General features: G+C 40.8%; 1 protein-coding gene across 1 annotated transcript in view; it reads left to right on the forward strand.

Moving 5' to 3' along the window:
* Positions 1 to 8,160: 8,160 nt before the first annotated feature.
* Positions 8,161 to 16,345, forward strand: part of PGR (progesterone receptor) — a 38,669-nt gene continuing 30,484 nt past the window's right edge. The window contains exons 1-2 of the mRNA XM_054654611.2: positions 8,161 to 9,714; positions 11,009 to 11,160. Of these exons, the coding sequence (XP_054510586.2) occupies positions 8,531 to 9,714; positions 11,009 to 11,160 (1,336 nt within the window). The 5' untranslated portion in view covers positions 8,161 to 8,530. The remainder of the gene's footprint in view (positions 9,715 to 11,008; positions 11,161 to 16,345) is intronic.

Here is a 16,345-nt window from a genome sequence, read left to right on the forward strand (position 1 = left end):
GGACCGAGACACACCAGCAATTACCAGTAATAACAGAACTAACAAGATTATCTGACAAAGGAATATTTTAGCCAGAGCTTGTCAAAATCAGCATGAGAAAGTCTGTGCCCTACACTGACATGAATAAATTTGCTTCTTTGGAGTTAGCACAAAGCACAAGGAACCATGTCTCTACATCTTTCCATGTCTAGTTAAGGGACTCATCTGCAAATTGTCATTTCAGGTGGACATGAAAATAGCTTGTGTAACTTGAAGGTTTTACTCTGTGGCAAATCAGCACAGGATTTATTCCAGTTCAGTTTAGACACCCTTCACACCTTACAGAAGATTCCATTTAATTAAAGTGGTGACATTTTTCATATTCCAGACAAGTTTCACTATTGATTGAATTTATAAATGGCATGTAGTAATGTTAAATTTCAGCAATGAAGTTTAATTTTCTTTGATTCATTTAAGAAATGGAGCAATCGTGAACCTGCAGGGGTATATCTTCCCTTCACTTCCTGCTGTTTAACATTTCACATCCAAATCAGTGCTTAGCAGGCTTATGGCTTAAACCTAGCCCTTTTTTATTCAATAATGAGTAATAAATTAAAATCTGATTATATGTAAGTACAATGTTTGCCTGACAAATCTCCAGTTGTGAGTTTATTGATAATACTTTTTGTCTCTCAATTCAGAATCATGCTTCCTTTCCCAAGAATTGGGAACAACTTATCCCTTTTCAGTCAGTCAGATATGAAGTACTGGTTTTGTATGACACTGACAGCAGTTTACTGTTTAGACAAGTATCCAGACCCAAAAAATGTGACAGTCCTCTAGGCTTCCTAGGAAACAATGACCTTACATTTATTACCCTCCAGTAACACACTTTAAGGGAACTTTTGAACTGGGAGAATTAAAGAATATTGGTCCCTTGACAGTTTTTAAGCTAGTTCCTCCTCTGGATCTCATTTAGCTGTGCTGATTGATAGCATTCAAGTACTTGATGCAAAATTCAGAGTTGAATATTCCAGTACTTTAATGGCTGGCTGATTCACAAACTTGGCAATATTTTGAGTAGATTTTACTGTCATGCAGCTTCTGGGTAGAACTGAACATTTCAAAAGGTGAAGGTCTTCTGCCTCAGTCTTTGCTTAATTTTAACATCACAGGGCACCTTCCTTTGCATTTTAGCATTTCTACCCAGAATTGCCAAACACATGGACACCTTCACAGATAATCCTCATACATTGCATCCATTCTTCACCCCACAGTTACATTTTTCACAGAATAACAGAATGAGTCAAGTCAAGAAAGGGACCACATTGGGTCATCTGGTCCAACCTCCTTGCTCAAGCAGTGCCATCCTTAAGCACATGGCACAGGATTGTGTCCAGATGATTATTGATTATCTCCAGTGAGGGAGACTCTACAACCTCTCTGTTCAAACTCCTCTAGGGCTCAGTCACCTGCAGAGTACAGAAGTTCTTCCCCTCGTTCAGGTGGAACTTCTGTGCATCAGCTTCTGCCTGTTGCCTCTTGTCCTATTGCTTGGTACCACTGAGAAGAGCCTGGTCCATCTTCTTGGCACCCTCCCTTCAGATACTTGTATACATTGGTGAGGTCCCTTCTCAAGTGTCTCTTCTTGAGCCAGAACAGGCCCAGCTCCATCAGCCTGTCCTTGTAAGGGAGATACTTTGGACCCCTCATCATGTTTCCACTGTCTGCTAGAGCTGTTCCAGGAGCTCCATGTACTGAGGGGCCCAGAGCTGGACACAGCACTCCAGATGTGCCTCACCAGGGCTGAATATAGGGGCAGGATCTCCTCCCTCGACCTGCAGAACTGCTCCTCCTGATGCACTCCAGAATCTCACTGGCCTTCTCAGCCACAAAGACACTGTTGGCTCATGGCTTGTTGTCCACCAGGACCCCAGGTCTCTCTGCAGAGCTGCTTTCCAGCAGGTCAGCTCCATCCTGTGGTGGTTCTGGGGGTTATTCTCTCCAGGTTCAGGACCCCACATTTTTCCTTGATTCTCTGCGAATTATAGAAAAATACTACATTGCCACGCTTTGTCTTTAACAAGTGGTTATGAAAAACTGATCATTCAGAGCAGGTTGTGAATATTTCAAGGCTGAAGAGTCAGTTTTAAAATTTAATGGGACAACCAAGTTCCTGGTGGACTATTAGACTGTAAGTAGAAACAGGAAGAAAAGCTGGTGAATATAATAATTTGATGGAAAATTAATCCTTGCTAAGATGCCTTGAATTTACATAGGAAGGATGGTTCTTATGAAATTAAAGTTGGCAGCAAAGGCTGTACCAAAATAAAAGAAAATTATTCCTACTTCCACTTATAGTGTGATTCAACTTCAAGATTGCTTCTATTTCAATCAGCTTTTGAACTCTTAAGAAACTGCCATAGTTATGTTCAACGCTCTTTTATCTCTGTATTAAAAAGCATTTTAACATAAATTTGGATTACCAAACTTACTTGTGTATTTCGTAAGGCCCTATCCAATTGTTACCTTCTTTTCTATGATTACTTAGCATACACAATTCAATCAGGATATTGGTTTTAATACTTCTGAAGATCTACTGACTACTTCTTTCTAAATTTCAGAGATGCTAACAGCTGTTTAGTATCACTGGTTGCAACTTCCTCTCCAGCCAGCAAACAAGACTTGCTGCAACATCACAAATATTATACTGCTGGGAGGGGAGTAGTACAATGTCATCTTGTTCCACCCAGCAGCACTGGGTTCAATCATCTTTATACAGCCACTTAACATATTTATATAAAATATGTATTTCATATATAAAGATAATTGAATATCATATTTTACACAAAGCAATGTTTATTTCGTTTTCCTGAGGCTACACTGGAACAAAACCATTTTGAGGAAGATGGTGGGTTTGGGTCAAAGTTCGCCAGCTAGACCTTGAGGGAAGCATAGCAGGTGCCCTTTGACACCTCAAGGTGGTGCATTCACTGATAAAATAATTGAGATGGTTTTTGAGGATGTTATCCAGCAAGCAAGGACATTCTCTGTGGGGCATAAAAACAGAAAGCTTCTTTTTCTCTTTTCTCTCTTTTTTTTTTTCACTCCTCATGTTCCAGCTTATTTACTCAGCAACAAGTTTATTATATTCTGCATTTCAGTGAGCGTTAGCCAAAACACAAACAAACAAAGAACAATAAATAAAATATACGACTCCTGTACCAGAAAGAGCTACCACTTTCATAACTGTCACTCAATACCCATCTGTTTCCTCCCTTTAGACAATATATAAAGATAAAAGTGTCTCACAGTCCACTGCACCTTCCATATTGCTATTATGCCTGTGGGAACTTTAGCACCTGAGAGCAAAAAATTATGTAACATGCACTGTGATTAGCTTCCTTTTCCCTCACCTCTTTTTACAGCTCTATTGCTTACCTTCTTTGCCACCTACCTCGCTGTTTCCCAACGCCTTTTGCACTTACAATATGTTTTAGTACACCCTTGCATTTAGTAAACCAATAGTTTTGATAGCTTTTCGTAAATCTGATGGTTTAGCTTAAGCTAACAAAACACCTGATAACAGACCACAGAGATTAATTACCTTGTAACATGCCCTTGCTTAGAGGAAATGAAAGCATGCTTACAGCACAGTTTCTGAAACTATGACTCTAAACAATGCACATTGATAGCAGGGCACATTGATACTGCATTTTAAGGATTTAGGACTCCATTCATACCTCTTCATTTAGGCATCGACACTGCACTGCCAAAAATCATGGCTCTTTGAGTGCTTCAGATCAAAGAAGTCCTTTATGTCTTTAACAAGACACAAAGTGTCTGAAGAGCTCCAGAAAAATGGTACCTACAGACATCTATGACTCTTACCTGACTATGGAAGCCTAATCACCAGGTTCAGATGTGAACAGTTACCATCAAATCATATTCCTGATGCTGAGTGCTTCCATGGCTTAGCAGCTATCCAAAATCATGATCTCTGAGAAGAGCATATTTAATCTCTGCTGGCACCCTAACGTAAGTGAAATTCAGCCTGATAACTGGGGGTCTAAATTTTTACAGAATAGGGATGAAACCATGGAAAGAAATGTCTCCAAAAATTGTAACATAACAAGAATGTGCTGTTATTCACATGACAGTATTATGTTTTTATTGTCTACACTACATGCTGAAATGTGGGGCTTTTCATACAATTATGGAGGTCTATTTTTTTAAAATAAAAATGTTACTTCTGTGATAGAAGCAAAAGCCTCTCTGTCTCTCCTTATGCAAGCTGCTTTTTAGTTTTGGCCATGAACTCATAAACTGTTTGAAGCAGGCTCTCCTCCTCTCTGTTTATAAGAAGTGAATCACATTTTTGGTTGTACTATGTCCTGCACAATGATAGTACAAAACTGTGAGCCACTGATTAACTGAAAAAAAGGAAACCAGTATTATTTTTATCTTCTAAGTTCTGTTCTCCAACAGGCTGTGCAGAACAATGTTGTAAGAAAGGTCTGTATGGGCTAAGACACTAACTCAGTGTAATTAATCTGTCATTTTCCAGAGTCAAACATTAGCTCACTCACTGTTTATATGGAGCAATCTTGGCATACAAATGGAACACTTTAGTGTGAGAAAAGGAACTTATATCTTTTTGACCTTCAGCCCATACTTCAAGATATTTTTAAAAAAAAGTCATCATAGAAAAAGTATGTGATTTTGATATTTGTACTGTTTGAGGAGGCTGTGTATTTGTCTTGTTTCTCAAAGAACATTGTCTTTTTATTTAAGCCAAAACCATCAGAAATATTTCAAAGGGTCTGTAAAAAAATTTTGCTGTTTAAAAGTGTACCGTTGAATGGCTGAATGGTCAGACTCAGGACCTACTTAAAATACTCAGGAACTACTTAAAAAATCAAGTACAAATCTAGAGCATTACAATGGGAGTTATCAGTACAATTCTATTGCTATTCTTGTTGACATTTTATACAAGAATCGTGCTGAAAAGCAACACAGATGAGAAATTTTGTTCAGTGCAGCTTTTACTCATCCACACTTCTTGAACAGAGCAAGAAAATAGACACAACTTATTTGAGCTCTCAGATATATTTTCACAATCTCACAGAATTTTTAAAAATGCGAGAGTATCAATCAAACTCCCCAGTGCTTTACTTTTGGGTTCAAAATAGGTCTGTACATAAGTACTTTCATACAGTTTGCTCTTTGAAAATTTTATATTGATTAAAATATTATTGAATATAAAGAAATAATAAAATATTATTGAATATAAAGACCTGTCATTTTTAGGTTGGATTTGAAAATATCAGTTTCGATTTTAATGGCTTGCAAATGAAAACTAGTCAAAGATATGCCATATGTTTTTCTTTGATGTTGATTGACATACCAACAAAGTGAATAAATGAAAATTAAGAAATGACAATGGTAGACTGCTAAAAAAATTGAGGACATATTTTGAAATGTTCTTATCAAAACACCTGTGGTACCATAGCAATATCAGGGAAAGATTCCAAATGATGTGAGAAAATCTAAGAGCAAAAGAAACGAATCACAGAACACCTTGGGTTGGAAGGGACCTTAAAGACCACCTAATTCCAAATCCCCTCTCAGGGGCAGGGACACCTTTCACTAGATCACATTGCTCAATGCCCCACTATTAACCTTGAACACTTCCAGATACGGGCACAAGGGTTATGGACAGAATAATGTAAAGAAAACAGAAAAAGTTTCCAGCGAAAGTTCATAGAAATCATGTGAAGCCAATATAAATTAATGTCCACTCACTTAGGTCCAATGAATTTCTTAAGGATATAGAACCCCAAATATTTTCCTTAAGCAATGAAAACTCAGCATAATTCCTGTTGCCATTAAATATTTGAGTACATTTGTCAGGTCCTAAAAATGAAATTAGGAAGCACAGCAGAAAACCTGGACAATATTTAAATGCTAACATTTAGAAAAATAATGCAAGTAGTAAGTATTTATATTTCTGGTAAATATGTAGGTGTTTACAGTCTCATAGACTTGTTGGTGTAGAATTTCAATGGACAAGTCATGAGCAGCAGTGAGTGGAAACTGCTCAGTACTGCTTTCCTTTCAGGACCCTCTATTCAGGCCATCTCTGGCTCTCATCTCTTCCTAGTCCAGAAGCAGTAGGAAGGGGGGAAGTCACTGTAAGGAAACATGTCTTTGGAGCACACTTTTGTAAAGATGCAGGCCATAAATGCTGTGTGCATATGGGGAAGTGGAAATGAGAAAGCAAGGCAGTGGCAATAAAAAGGCATGACAACCAGCTGACTAAGCATGCAACATCAGGGGAAAACCAAAACAAGCATGGAGATGAACAGTACTGGAGATGAACTTCTCTCTCCTCTGAGAAAAGGCAGGTTTGGGAAAAATTTTGTAGCAAGCAAAACAGAAACTCATTAGTCATTGAAGCACTTCACATTATTTTAATGTCATGTCATTACAGAACTGGATTGCACCTCTTAAATAATTCTTTTACCATTGGTCCCACTGATAGATTTTGTGAAAATATCTTCAACTCCTGGTACTTGCTGGACAAACAGTTCTTTCCCATGCAACATCAAGAGAGTGAAACACTGCTGTTCAAGAAATGTTCCTATACTCAACAAGTGTACTTGAAAGTGTATCATACTGTTGAGCCTTCTAAATGTGTATAGAGGTGCCCACAATAACATCTGAGTTTTAAAATGCCGCTAATTATCATATTGCCACAATTCTTTTGAATACCAAAAAAATAAAGATTTTCTTCTGTTTATTCCTAAAGGAATAAAAAAGCAGTCACAAAGCAGTCTATAAGCTAGTAGTGTTTTGACAAGAATAATGTAGAAAGTACACACCACATTGAATAAGGTTTGTGGGAAGTTGCTGCTTCTATAAACTTGCCTTATATGATTTAATAAAACTAAAATAATTTCCAACAGTTATGTTTATCTCCCTGAGAAGCTGTCCTTTTCAGTAAGAAGGTGTTTGGAAAGTAAAACAACAAAAGCAACTATTTTGTGGTGATCACAGTTGTTTGTGTTTTTTTTTTTCTTGAAAGAAAGCTGTTTCCTTTCAAAACAGCATGTTACACCTACAGGGTATAACCAAGGATTTAGCAGCACACTTTAATTATCCAAAAATATACTGATTCTGCTTAAAGCCAGGAGGACTACTCCTGCACCAATTTATTCTCTGTATCTTTCAACTCAAATTTCTTTCTTCAGATTTCTATATAATGAAAAGTATATTAAAGGTTGCATTGGTTTTTGGGGGATTTTTTCCCCACATTAGTAGCTGTCTTATTGAGTTGAGTGGGTTCTGCCACAAAGCCAGCATTTTCCACAAAATGCCAGCAATTAGCTGGTGACAGCTTCTTGGTGAGATCTAACCTGGGCTGAATTGCAACCTGCTACATGCAGGCTGGCCAGCCAGTCCTTCTAAAATGTCCTCTCATTTCCCTGACAAAGAAATTAAAATCAAGAAGAAATGAATGCCCCACTTTCCAAATCTTTTGCCGAAAAGACGTTGTGATACTTGGTGTAAAGGATGCTTTGACGTCCTGTAATGGCACATAAAGAACTTTACAATGCTTTGGTTTTCTTGCTACTGGAAAACGGATCTTGCGTCAGGAGGGGCTTTGGAACAGAGCTTAATCACGAAAAACTACATTGAACGTCTGAAGGGGACAGTGAAAAACAGACAAAAGGGAGCCGTCGCTGCAAATAAGTAAAGCTTGTCTTTCTGCTCCCCAAAGCAGCGACATACCCGAAGGCTGTGCCCTCTGCTCAGTGCAGAGCCGCACTTCATGGGATGGTGAAGCGAGAGGACGAAGCAGCGGCACAAGAGGTGGGGGGAAAGGAATGAGAAGACAGGGAGATGGTCAGGAGAAGCCAAAAAGCGCTGACCTAAGGCACAGGGCGCCGGATACGATGGGAAAGGGATGCGGGCACGGCGAGCGATGGGAGGGGGACAGGCGGAGCGGAGGAGGAGCCGATGGAAGGGCCGCTGGAGGAGCAGCGGTTCCCAGAAGCGGCGCGCACCGCTGGGACCGGGAGGCGGCAGCCCGCGCCCCGCAGCGCAGACCCCCGTTAAGGGACGGGGCTGGAGGCGAGGAGGGGCGGGGAGGGAGGGACGGGCGAGGGGCGTGGAGCCCGTGGCCAGCCCGCCCGGGCGGTGGGAAACACTCGGGGGACGAGCGGAGCGCGGAGTCAGCCTGTCCGCCACCGCCGGAGCCTGGCAGGGACCCACCTTTCCTGCACGCCTCCCGCACACGCTCCCATCGTTTCCCCTCTCCAGGCTGCACCGCCCCCGGCTCCGAGTCACCCCCGTCCCGGCGGCAGGGGCCGGGGCAGAGCCGTCCCCCCGCGGGCAGCGCCATGTGAGCAGGAGCCGCGCCACCGCCGCTGCGGGCACGTCCAGGATGTAAGGAGCAGCCCGGCTGCTCGCACCCCGCCGCTGCCCGGCTGCCCGCGCTCTGTCGCTGCCGGAGACTCGCAGGCGTCCATCGCTGCCCCGGGACAGCATGACCGAGGTGAAAGCCAAGGAGCCCAGAGCGCCTCCGCCTGCCACAGACGGGGCGGTCCTGCTGCAGGGTCAGCCTGGCTGTGATCCCTTCCGCGAGGAAGCGGAGTCCGTCGACATCTCCCTGGACGGACTGCTTTACCCCAAGAGCAGCGACGAGGAGGAGGACGAAGAGGAGGAGGAGGAGGAGGAGGAAGGGGAGGAGGAGGAGGAGGAAGAGGCGCAGCAGCAACAGCACCATCTGGGGCGGGAAGACGGCCGGGACTCCCTCTGCTACCAGCCAGGGAGCGGCTCCCTCTTGGTCAAGGACTCCCTGGACACCGTCCTGGACACCTTCCTGGCGCCTGCGGCTCATGCCAGCTCCACCGTGGCCGCGGCGCCCTGGTCCTACTTCGAGGCGGAGGAGGCGCCCGACGGCCCGATGAGCAGCGGCGCCTCGCAGAAGGCGGCCGAAGCCGCCCCGGGAGCGCCGGGCCCCTCGCAGCCCCCGCCGCGGCCCGCCGCGCTCTGGCCGCCCGGCGACGCCCTGGTCCCTGCCGCTAAACCGCGGCCGGCGGGGCCGGGCTCCGGCGCGGAGTGTCCCACCACGGCGTCCAAGGGCGATGTCCCCGGTGTCGGGGCGCTGCCCGGCGGGTCCCGGGCGGGGGACCCGGGGCAGGAATACCTGCACGTGCCGCTGCTGCCGCTCAACTCGGCCTTCCTGGCCTCGCGCACGCGGCAGCTGCTGGACGGGGCGGAGTACGAGGGCGGCGCGGTGCCGCGCTGCTCGCCCCCCGCCCCGGAGCTGCCGGCCTACGGCTTCCCGCCGCCCGACGCCAAGGACGGGCCCTTCGCCTACGGCGACATCCAGCCCGTCATGAAGATCAAGGAGGAGGGACTCGGCCTCGCCGCCCGCTATCCGGGCGGCAGGGCCACCCCCGCGGCGGGCTGCCACGACTACCCGCAGGCTCCGCGGGCCGGGCAGGAGCCCTCGCTGGAGTGCGTCCTCTACAAGGCGGAGCCCACCCTGTTGGCCGGCGCCTACGGGCCGGCGGCGCCGCCCGACAGCCTGCCCTCCACCTCGGCCGCGCCGCCGGGGCTCTACCCGACCCTGGGGCTGAACGGGCACCAGCCGCTGGGCTTCCCTGCCGCCGTGCTCAAGGAGGGCCTGCCCCAGCTCTGCCCGCCCTACCTCGGCTACGCGCGGTAAGGCGGCGGCGGCGGCGGGGGGCTCGCTGAGGGACGGGACCGGGGGGGGATCGCGCTGCGCGGCGGGAGAGCTCCGCGCCTCATCCTCCTCTTCCTCCTTCTCCGCAGGGGCGGGCGGGCGGGCGTGCCGCGCGGTGGGCGCCTCGGGGAGATGTTAAGGGGATGCTGAAGGAAGGATAAAGTTTCTCTCGGCCAGGGCCTTTTTGGGCTCTAGGTAGTGGCCGCAGCCCCGTTCGCATTCCCCGCGCTGCCTGAGCACGCCGCGGTGCCCCGGCTCCGCAGCTGGCGCCTCAAGGCTTTGGGCACGGTGACGCCCCAGGGATGTTGGTTTGTTATCGCTGCGGGACTTCAGGGCCGCCCATGTCCGAGCCAGTGCCCGGCCCCGGGACACAGCGTGCAGGTTTTCTAGCATGTCCTCACTTTCAGCGATACCGTATTCATCAATACCTAAATATTTTCCAAAATACTTTCCAATTTGAAAAAGAACCAAAAAAAAAAAAAAAAAAAACCAAAGAAACCAAAAAGCTAAAAATAAAAACAACACCAAAACCAAAAAACCAACCCAAAAAATCCAACACCACAAAAAGCATTTGGTTTCACACGAAAAAGAAAAACTGAAATACTTGTATATTGATTTGCTTGAATGAAATGGTGTACTATCCTGCTGAGATCTGTATTACCTACAAGTAGATGCAACAAAAGGTGCATGCAATGTTGCAGGTATGGGTATCCTTTTTTTTAGTAAATGCAGTGGTTACCTAGATTAGTCTGCCTTGGAGACAAATTGAAATATCATTGATATCCCCATCAGACTTAGTTACTGCTGAGAATACTGCATCTGAATGGGGGGTGAAAAGCTGATTATTAAAGATTTTTTTCGTTGAAATGAAATTTTATGTTTCCCATGTGAAAGAGGCCTTTGAAATTCAATTGACATCTATGTGATTCTGTCTCTGTACAGGAAAAAAAAATCATCAGTATGACTCCACTCACAAGAGTTGTTGATCTGAGGAAGATGAACATTTTAACAGAGTGTCCTAGATGGTACCTTTTTTGCTAAATGGTTTAAAATATAACTTTCTGCTTTTTTTTGCAATGCTTTCCTGTATTACCATAGTAGAGACAAACCATTAAGCAGAAAGGCAATCATACTTTATTTTTTTCGTGTCCTTCTGTATCTTGACTACAAATTTTAAAAAGAAGTTTTTAATATAAAACTCCTTAATACAGGTAAGTAGTTAACTGCACAAAGCTAGATCTTTCATTTCTTTTAATTCTTTTTCTTCTCAAGGCCAGATACGGAAACCAGCCAATGTTCTCAGTTCAGTTTCGAATCACTACCCCAGAAGATTTGTCTCATCTGTGGTGATGAGGCTTCAGGTTGCCACTATGGAGTACTCACCTGTGGAAGTTGTAAAGTCTTCTTTAAAAGGGCAATGGAAGGTACTATAAGATGCCATTGTTCCTAATTATCTGAAATATGTCTTCTAGACACTAGGGCATACTGTTTATTTATTGCTCATTTTTATAAATATTGTCACTGCAGTGAATTTTTTTGCTGTTTTATCAACAGTGGATATTGGCAAAGTTCTTCCTTAATTGTTTTTTTTCTAGTATTATTTGCTTTACTTTCTTTTTTGCTATTTATTATTTACTATTTATCAGTTAATCTTTCCAGGTAGGCAGAGTTCAATAAAAATTTTGTGCATTATACAACTTGTTTTAAAAAGTATAAATGGTGTTCCAAGGAAAATATTCTGGGTATGAACTTATGATAGGCAAATAAGAATTGGTTTTGCCTTTGTTCTCTTTTTGAAAAGATGAAATTTTTCTTGCTTTCAAGTTGCAGAGTTTTGGCTTCCTGGAAGTTATGGAAGTATTTAAAATTTCACTGAGCCTTTTCAAGTCATAATAACAATAATTGTATTTGATTTGTTCCAAATAGTTGTTAAATTGCAAAGTCAAACTGCAAGTTTAATGAAACAGTAGCAATATCTAGGTTTACGTTTTCATTTTGGATTCTTTTATATGCCTGGTCCACTGAGATTTTGAATACGAATACAAGCGCGGACTGTTTTATATGGTTCAACAGATAAAGCAGTAGAACAAATCCTTCTACTTTTTAGGCTTTGTCTCCTGTTTTGATTTTTATCTGATCCTGCCAGACTAGGATATTCAAATTTCTGTTCCGTGTATTTAACAAAACCATTGTTCTAATGGATAGGATTCCTTAAAATAAAAACTCTGCATCCTGTATTTTGTTGTTGTGATACGTAGTTTTTTCTGCTTTAGAGAGTTTGTCTCTCTCCAAATGAAAAAGGGAATTTTGGAAAGGTAAAAGCTTAGCATAATAATATAATTAGATTTTTTGTTTCACTGTGCTGTTACTTTCTACTTTAAGCATATGCTCATGTTCTTCCTTAACATTAAATATTCTTCCTTAACATTAAATATTTGCAAAGTGGTCTTGGTGGTCTCAGTGAACTTTTGAGCCCATGCCACATTTCTCCAATGCATTCAATGGGTTTCATGAGAAAATTACTAGAAATATTTGTGTTAGGCTGCAAAGCTCTCAAGTCACTTACAGGAATACATTTAAGTTTCACTGCATCTGCTAGTTGGTCTCCTGGTTTGACTTTGCATTTTTGCTATGTTTTTCTAAATCAGCCAAATATTTTTTTTAAAAGTCAGGGAGCTGAAGTTTTAATACTAAGTGTAGTGTCATTTATGAGTACTGTATTTTAAAATAAATTTTATTTTTGCTTTTTACCTATAATGTAATAATTTCTTTGAATTTTATTCTGTCAATTTTAGATTTCATCTCATTTCTAATTTAGTACCCAGTTCTGTTTGCAGTAGATGTACCTGCTCAAAAACATAATATGTTACATGATTGTTCAGCAGAATTATTTTAACAAGAAATGTTAAGAAGGAAGAACTTGATACAAGGAACATCTTAAAGTTGTTTTCACAGACTGTTCAAAGTCTATATGGGCAGAGTCTTACCAGGTTAAGAATATAGAGTTATTTAGAGACAAATGAGAGGTCAATGCAGTTACACAAACAAAAGTCTTACGTTTTATGTAGCAGCTTCATCATTTTAATTTTTAAATGAATCCACAGACTGAGAGTCTGTTGAGGAAGTGGGTTTGGGTTTTCTAGTAAGGATTTTCAAAGAATGTTCAAGAATGTGCATCAGAAACCTGACTGTAATCAGAAAATATATAGGTTATTGAGTTTAATGGGAAGCAATGTCAGACAATGAGCAGTGTAGGCATTGGCAAAATTAACAAATACAGTTGTACCTGTTTTTGTGTAGAAAGTGCAAGACTACAGGGGGCTCCTTAGAGATAGACTGATGGATTTCTTATTTTCATTGCAGCATACTATGTAATTATCAGCACTAACCAATCCTATTTATTGACAGTTAGTTGATTTTCTGTGGACTTTAAATACTTAAAAAAAATTTAATATCAGAAATAATGGTGGAAAATTGCTCCTCTGTAAAAAGACACAAAGTATTTGTATTTTAAATGCAATAGAAAATAGTGTTTAAAATTCCCACTGGCAATCATATAAATTTGAAACATTGTTCTTCCATGAAATGTCCCCTGCCCATAATTTCTCTGAGCATAAATGCATTATTTATTTTTTAAAATTTTTAGTGCTACTACAGACGTGGAATTTTTAATAATTCATTCAAATAAAATGTTAAATTTTGTGAGTAAAAAATCCTGGTCAAAACTCTACTTTTCATGTAATTTCCATATAGTACTGATCTTTATGAGAAATTAAAACATGATTGGAAATAGCTGGCTTTTGCTATTTCATGGTTTTTCTCTATCTTGAGAGGGTTTTTTGTATGTTATGAGGTTTTGTGCATAGGTAAAAAAGTACTTAATATAGTAGCTTTACATTTGTTAGAAAAGGCTTATTTTCTATTTTAATTATTTATGTAATCTGAGATGCATTTGCTGTTTCAAATCAAACAGCCTTTTTTTTTTTTTTGTAGTTTTTTTCACAGAAACTGTTCTATTAATACACCATTTATTTTACCTTCCCTGGTGTGAGGACAATACTTTATTGGTTAAATATATCCATTTGAATAAAATGAACTGCTTTCTTATCGAGAAAATTCATTTTTTTGCATATCTAGTTTTTTTTTAAATAAAACCAGATTATTTTATTATTTTATTAATTAAATTATTATGACTTATCAATGATTTAAAACTGTATTTACTAATTATGATTTAGTAACACATTTGAATGTAACTAATACATACACATACAACTTAATGAGGGGTCAGAGTTATGTGAGAATCACGAAGATTACTTAGAATGTTTCTTGGCACTGAATTCTAGACTATATATGCATTGTAGATACTTTCTGTCTTTTGGGTTCCTGGTTCCCCATATATGGCTGTATATATGAAAAAAAGGCTGCAGTTAATGTAATAAACATTTAGTTCTCAAGGCAAAATCTTGAAGCAGGTTAAACAAAAATGCAAGTCCTTTCTTTGGGAACCTGTAGTATAGCAGATATGTAAAGAAGTTAGTACTGCAAGTGAGGAGGAGAAAGGAGACAAAGATACTGGGTTGGTTTTACTTAGGAAACATTTATCTGCATTTAGAGGTTGTACATTTTCTGTTGGACTCCTACAAATAACTAAAAGTCTGTAGATTCACTTAATATACAAAGAAGTGAGAAGGCTTTTAAAAAATACTTTAAAGATCTCCTTTGAGTATAATGAAACCAAAGAAAGTTACAGCTATTCATACTCAGTAAAGAAATTTGAAGAGACAAAATTGAATTCATTGTGCTGATGGGGTAGTGCTGTTCCTGTCAGTGAGATGAGTGTGATGAGGATTTTGGAGATTGAAAAAAAAAAAAAAAACCCACCAGAAATAATATTCAAAATGTTTTCAAATATGTAGAATTACTATATTTGTAAAATAATTTGCTCTTGATGACCAGGTGTTATTTAACTGCTACCAGTGTATCTCATTCATGGTAATAAAAAGTAGAGGAGAATATTTCTAACAGGCATTAGGAGAAGGAAGATTAAGAGACAAACTTTTACTTTTCAATGACTAAATTGCCGAACAGTCATTTGTGATGTCTTATAAAGATTCCATAATGTGAAATGATGCAGGGCAGCTATGATCAAAATGCTTGTGGACCACCACAATGAGATGTTTTTCCTTTCAGAAGAGCCCAGTGTTCAAAATTTTGGGATTCTGGAACTGTTGCTAACACAGAGTTTCTTGGTAGCCTGCATTATTGCCTTCTTGTTGAAAGTGTCTCTTTTGCAGTAGTTCTACTAATGAGAATTTTGAATTATCTAAATCCTGCAAAAAAATTCAAGTGCTGTTTTTCCTATAATAAAGCCTCTTCTTACTTTTCTTCTCTATTTATATTTGCACTTTGCTTGTATTGTTGATATCTAAGGAAAAGTAGTTGCCCAAACCCAGAGTCTGAGACCAACATGAATACATGATATTGCAGCATATCTGTCAGAAACTGACTCTTGGTTTGTTTAAATACCTGGGAATGTGTTACAAACTTGATCAAGTGATTGTAAAACATTTGTCTAGTTTTAATATGTGCTTTAAGGTCAGGGTAACTCTGACCTTAAACTCTGTTGCATCTATGGCATCAGGGAACAAGCTCAAGCACATGTAGCAGATAACATTTAACTGACCACGTGTGAACTTTCCTTCTTTCTGAGATCTGAATTTGGTATGCTGGCAGAAAGTAAGATTTCCATGAGAGTTTTCACTGTCTGTATATGGAGAGGTTCTGTGGAGTGTGAGCTACACCTACACAGTAAGAAGGTTGATCATGACTTCAACCAAACTTTCTGATAAAGTTTATCTGACCTTCTCAGTGTTATGATAAGCAGTTTTGTGATGGCAGTGTGATTCACTATATTCATAGTGCAATACTGTGCATAAGGAAAAGTGTTTGTCTAAACAGTTATGCTTTTCCATAGCTAAAGAATCTAAAATGGTACAGCATGCCAAGTATGAAAAAAATGCCAACCACTAGTAGAAAATCTTCTTTGAAAAGAGAGAAATAATAGTGTAGAGACCCTTTTGTCTGTAAACTTGATGAAGCAGGTGTTCAAAGTTCCTTTTTCTCCCAACTCTGAAGGGTTTTCTAATTCTTAATCCAACTTTCCAGTCTGGATCTTGGGATCAGAATTTGGTACAGCATGTACTGTAAACCTGATGGCGATGAAATGTTCATGAATTAGAAAACATGCAAACACACAAAGCAGACAAAAGAAAAAATTCTTTTCACTCAGTATAATGGATTTGATGTTATTGAAGTTCATTTATTTTGCACATGGACAAAATGTATTAAAGTACATTAAGCTAAGTGTATTTTCAAATCCAAATGTATAAAATTGCTTTATTGAGGACCCTAAAATACAGATGGAGAATGTCACTTTTGTGAGTTCAAAAAATTTGCATCATGAAAACGAAAAGAAAATCTGCATTGATACATGATGATATATCTTCAATATACTTCTGACTTCAAAAGAATTTGTTATCCAGCAGTTTGACAAACAGCAGTTTTTGATTTATATGAAGCACGAGGGTGAAGTGAGCTGAGGTGTCATCT

This window comes from Agelaius phoeniceus, chromosome 2, assembly GCF_051311805.1.
Source record: "Agelaius phoeniceus isolate bAgePho1 chromosome 2, bAgePho1.hap1, whole genome shotgun sequence".
In the NCBI taxonomy this organism is placed as follows: Eukaryota; Metazoa; Chordata; class Aves; order Passeriformes; family Icteridae; genus Agelaius; species Agelaius phoeniceus.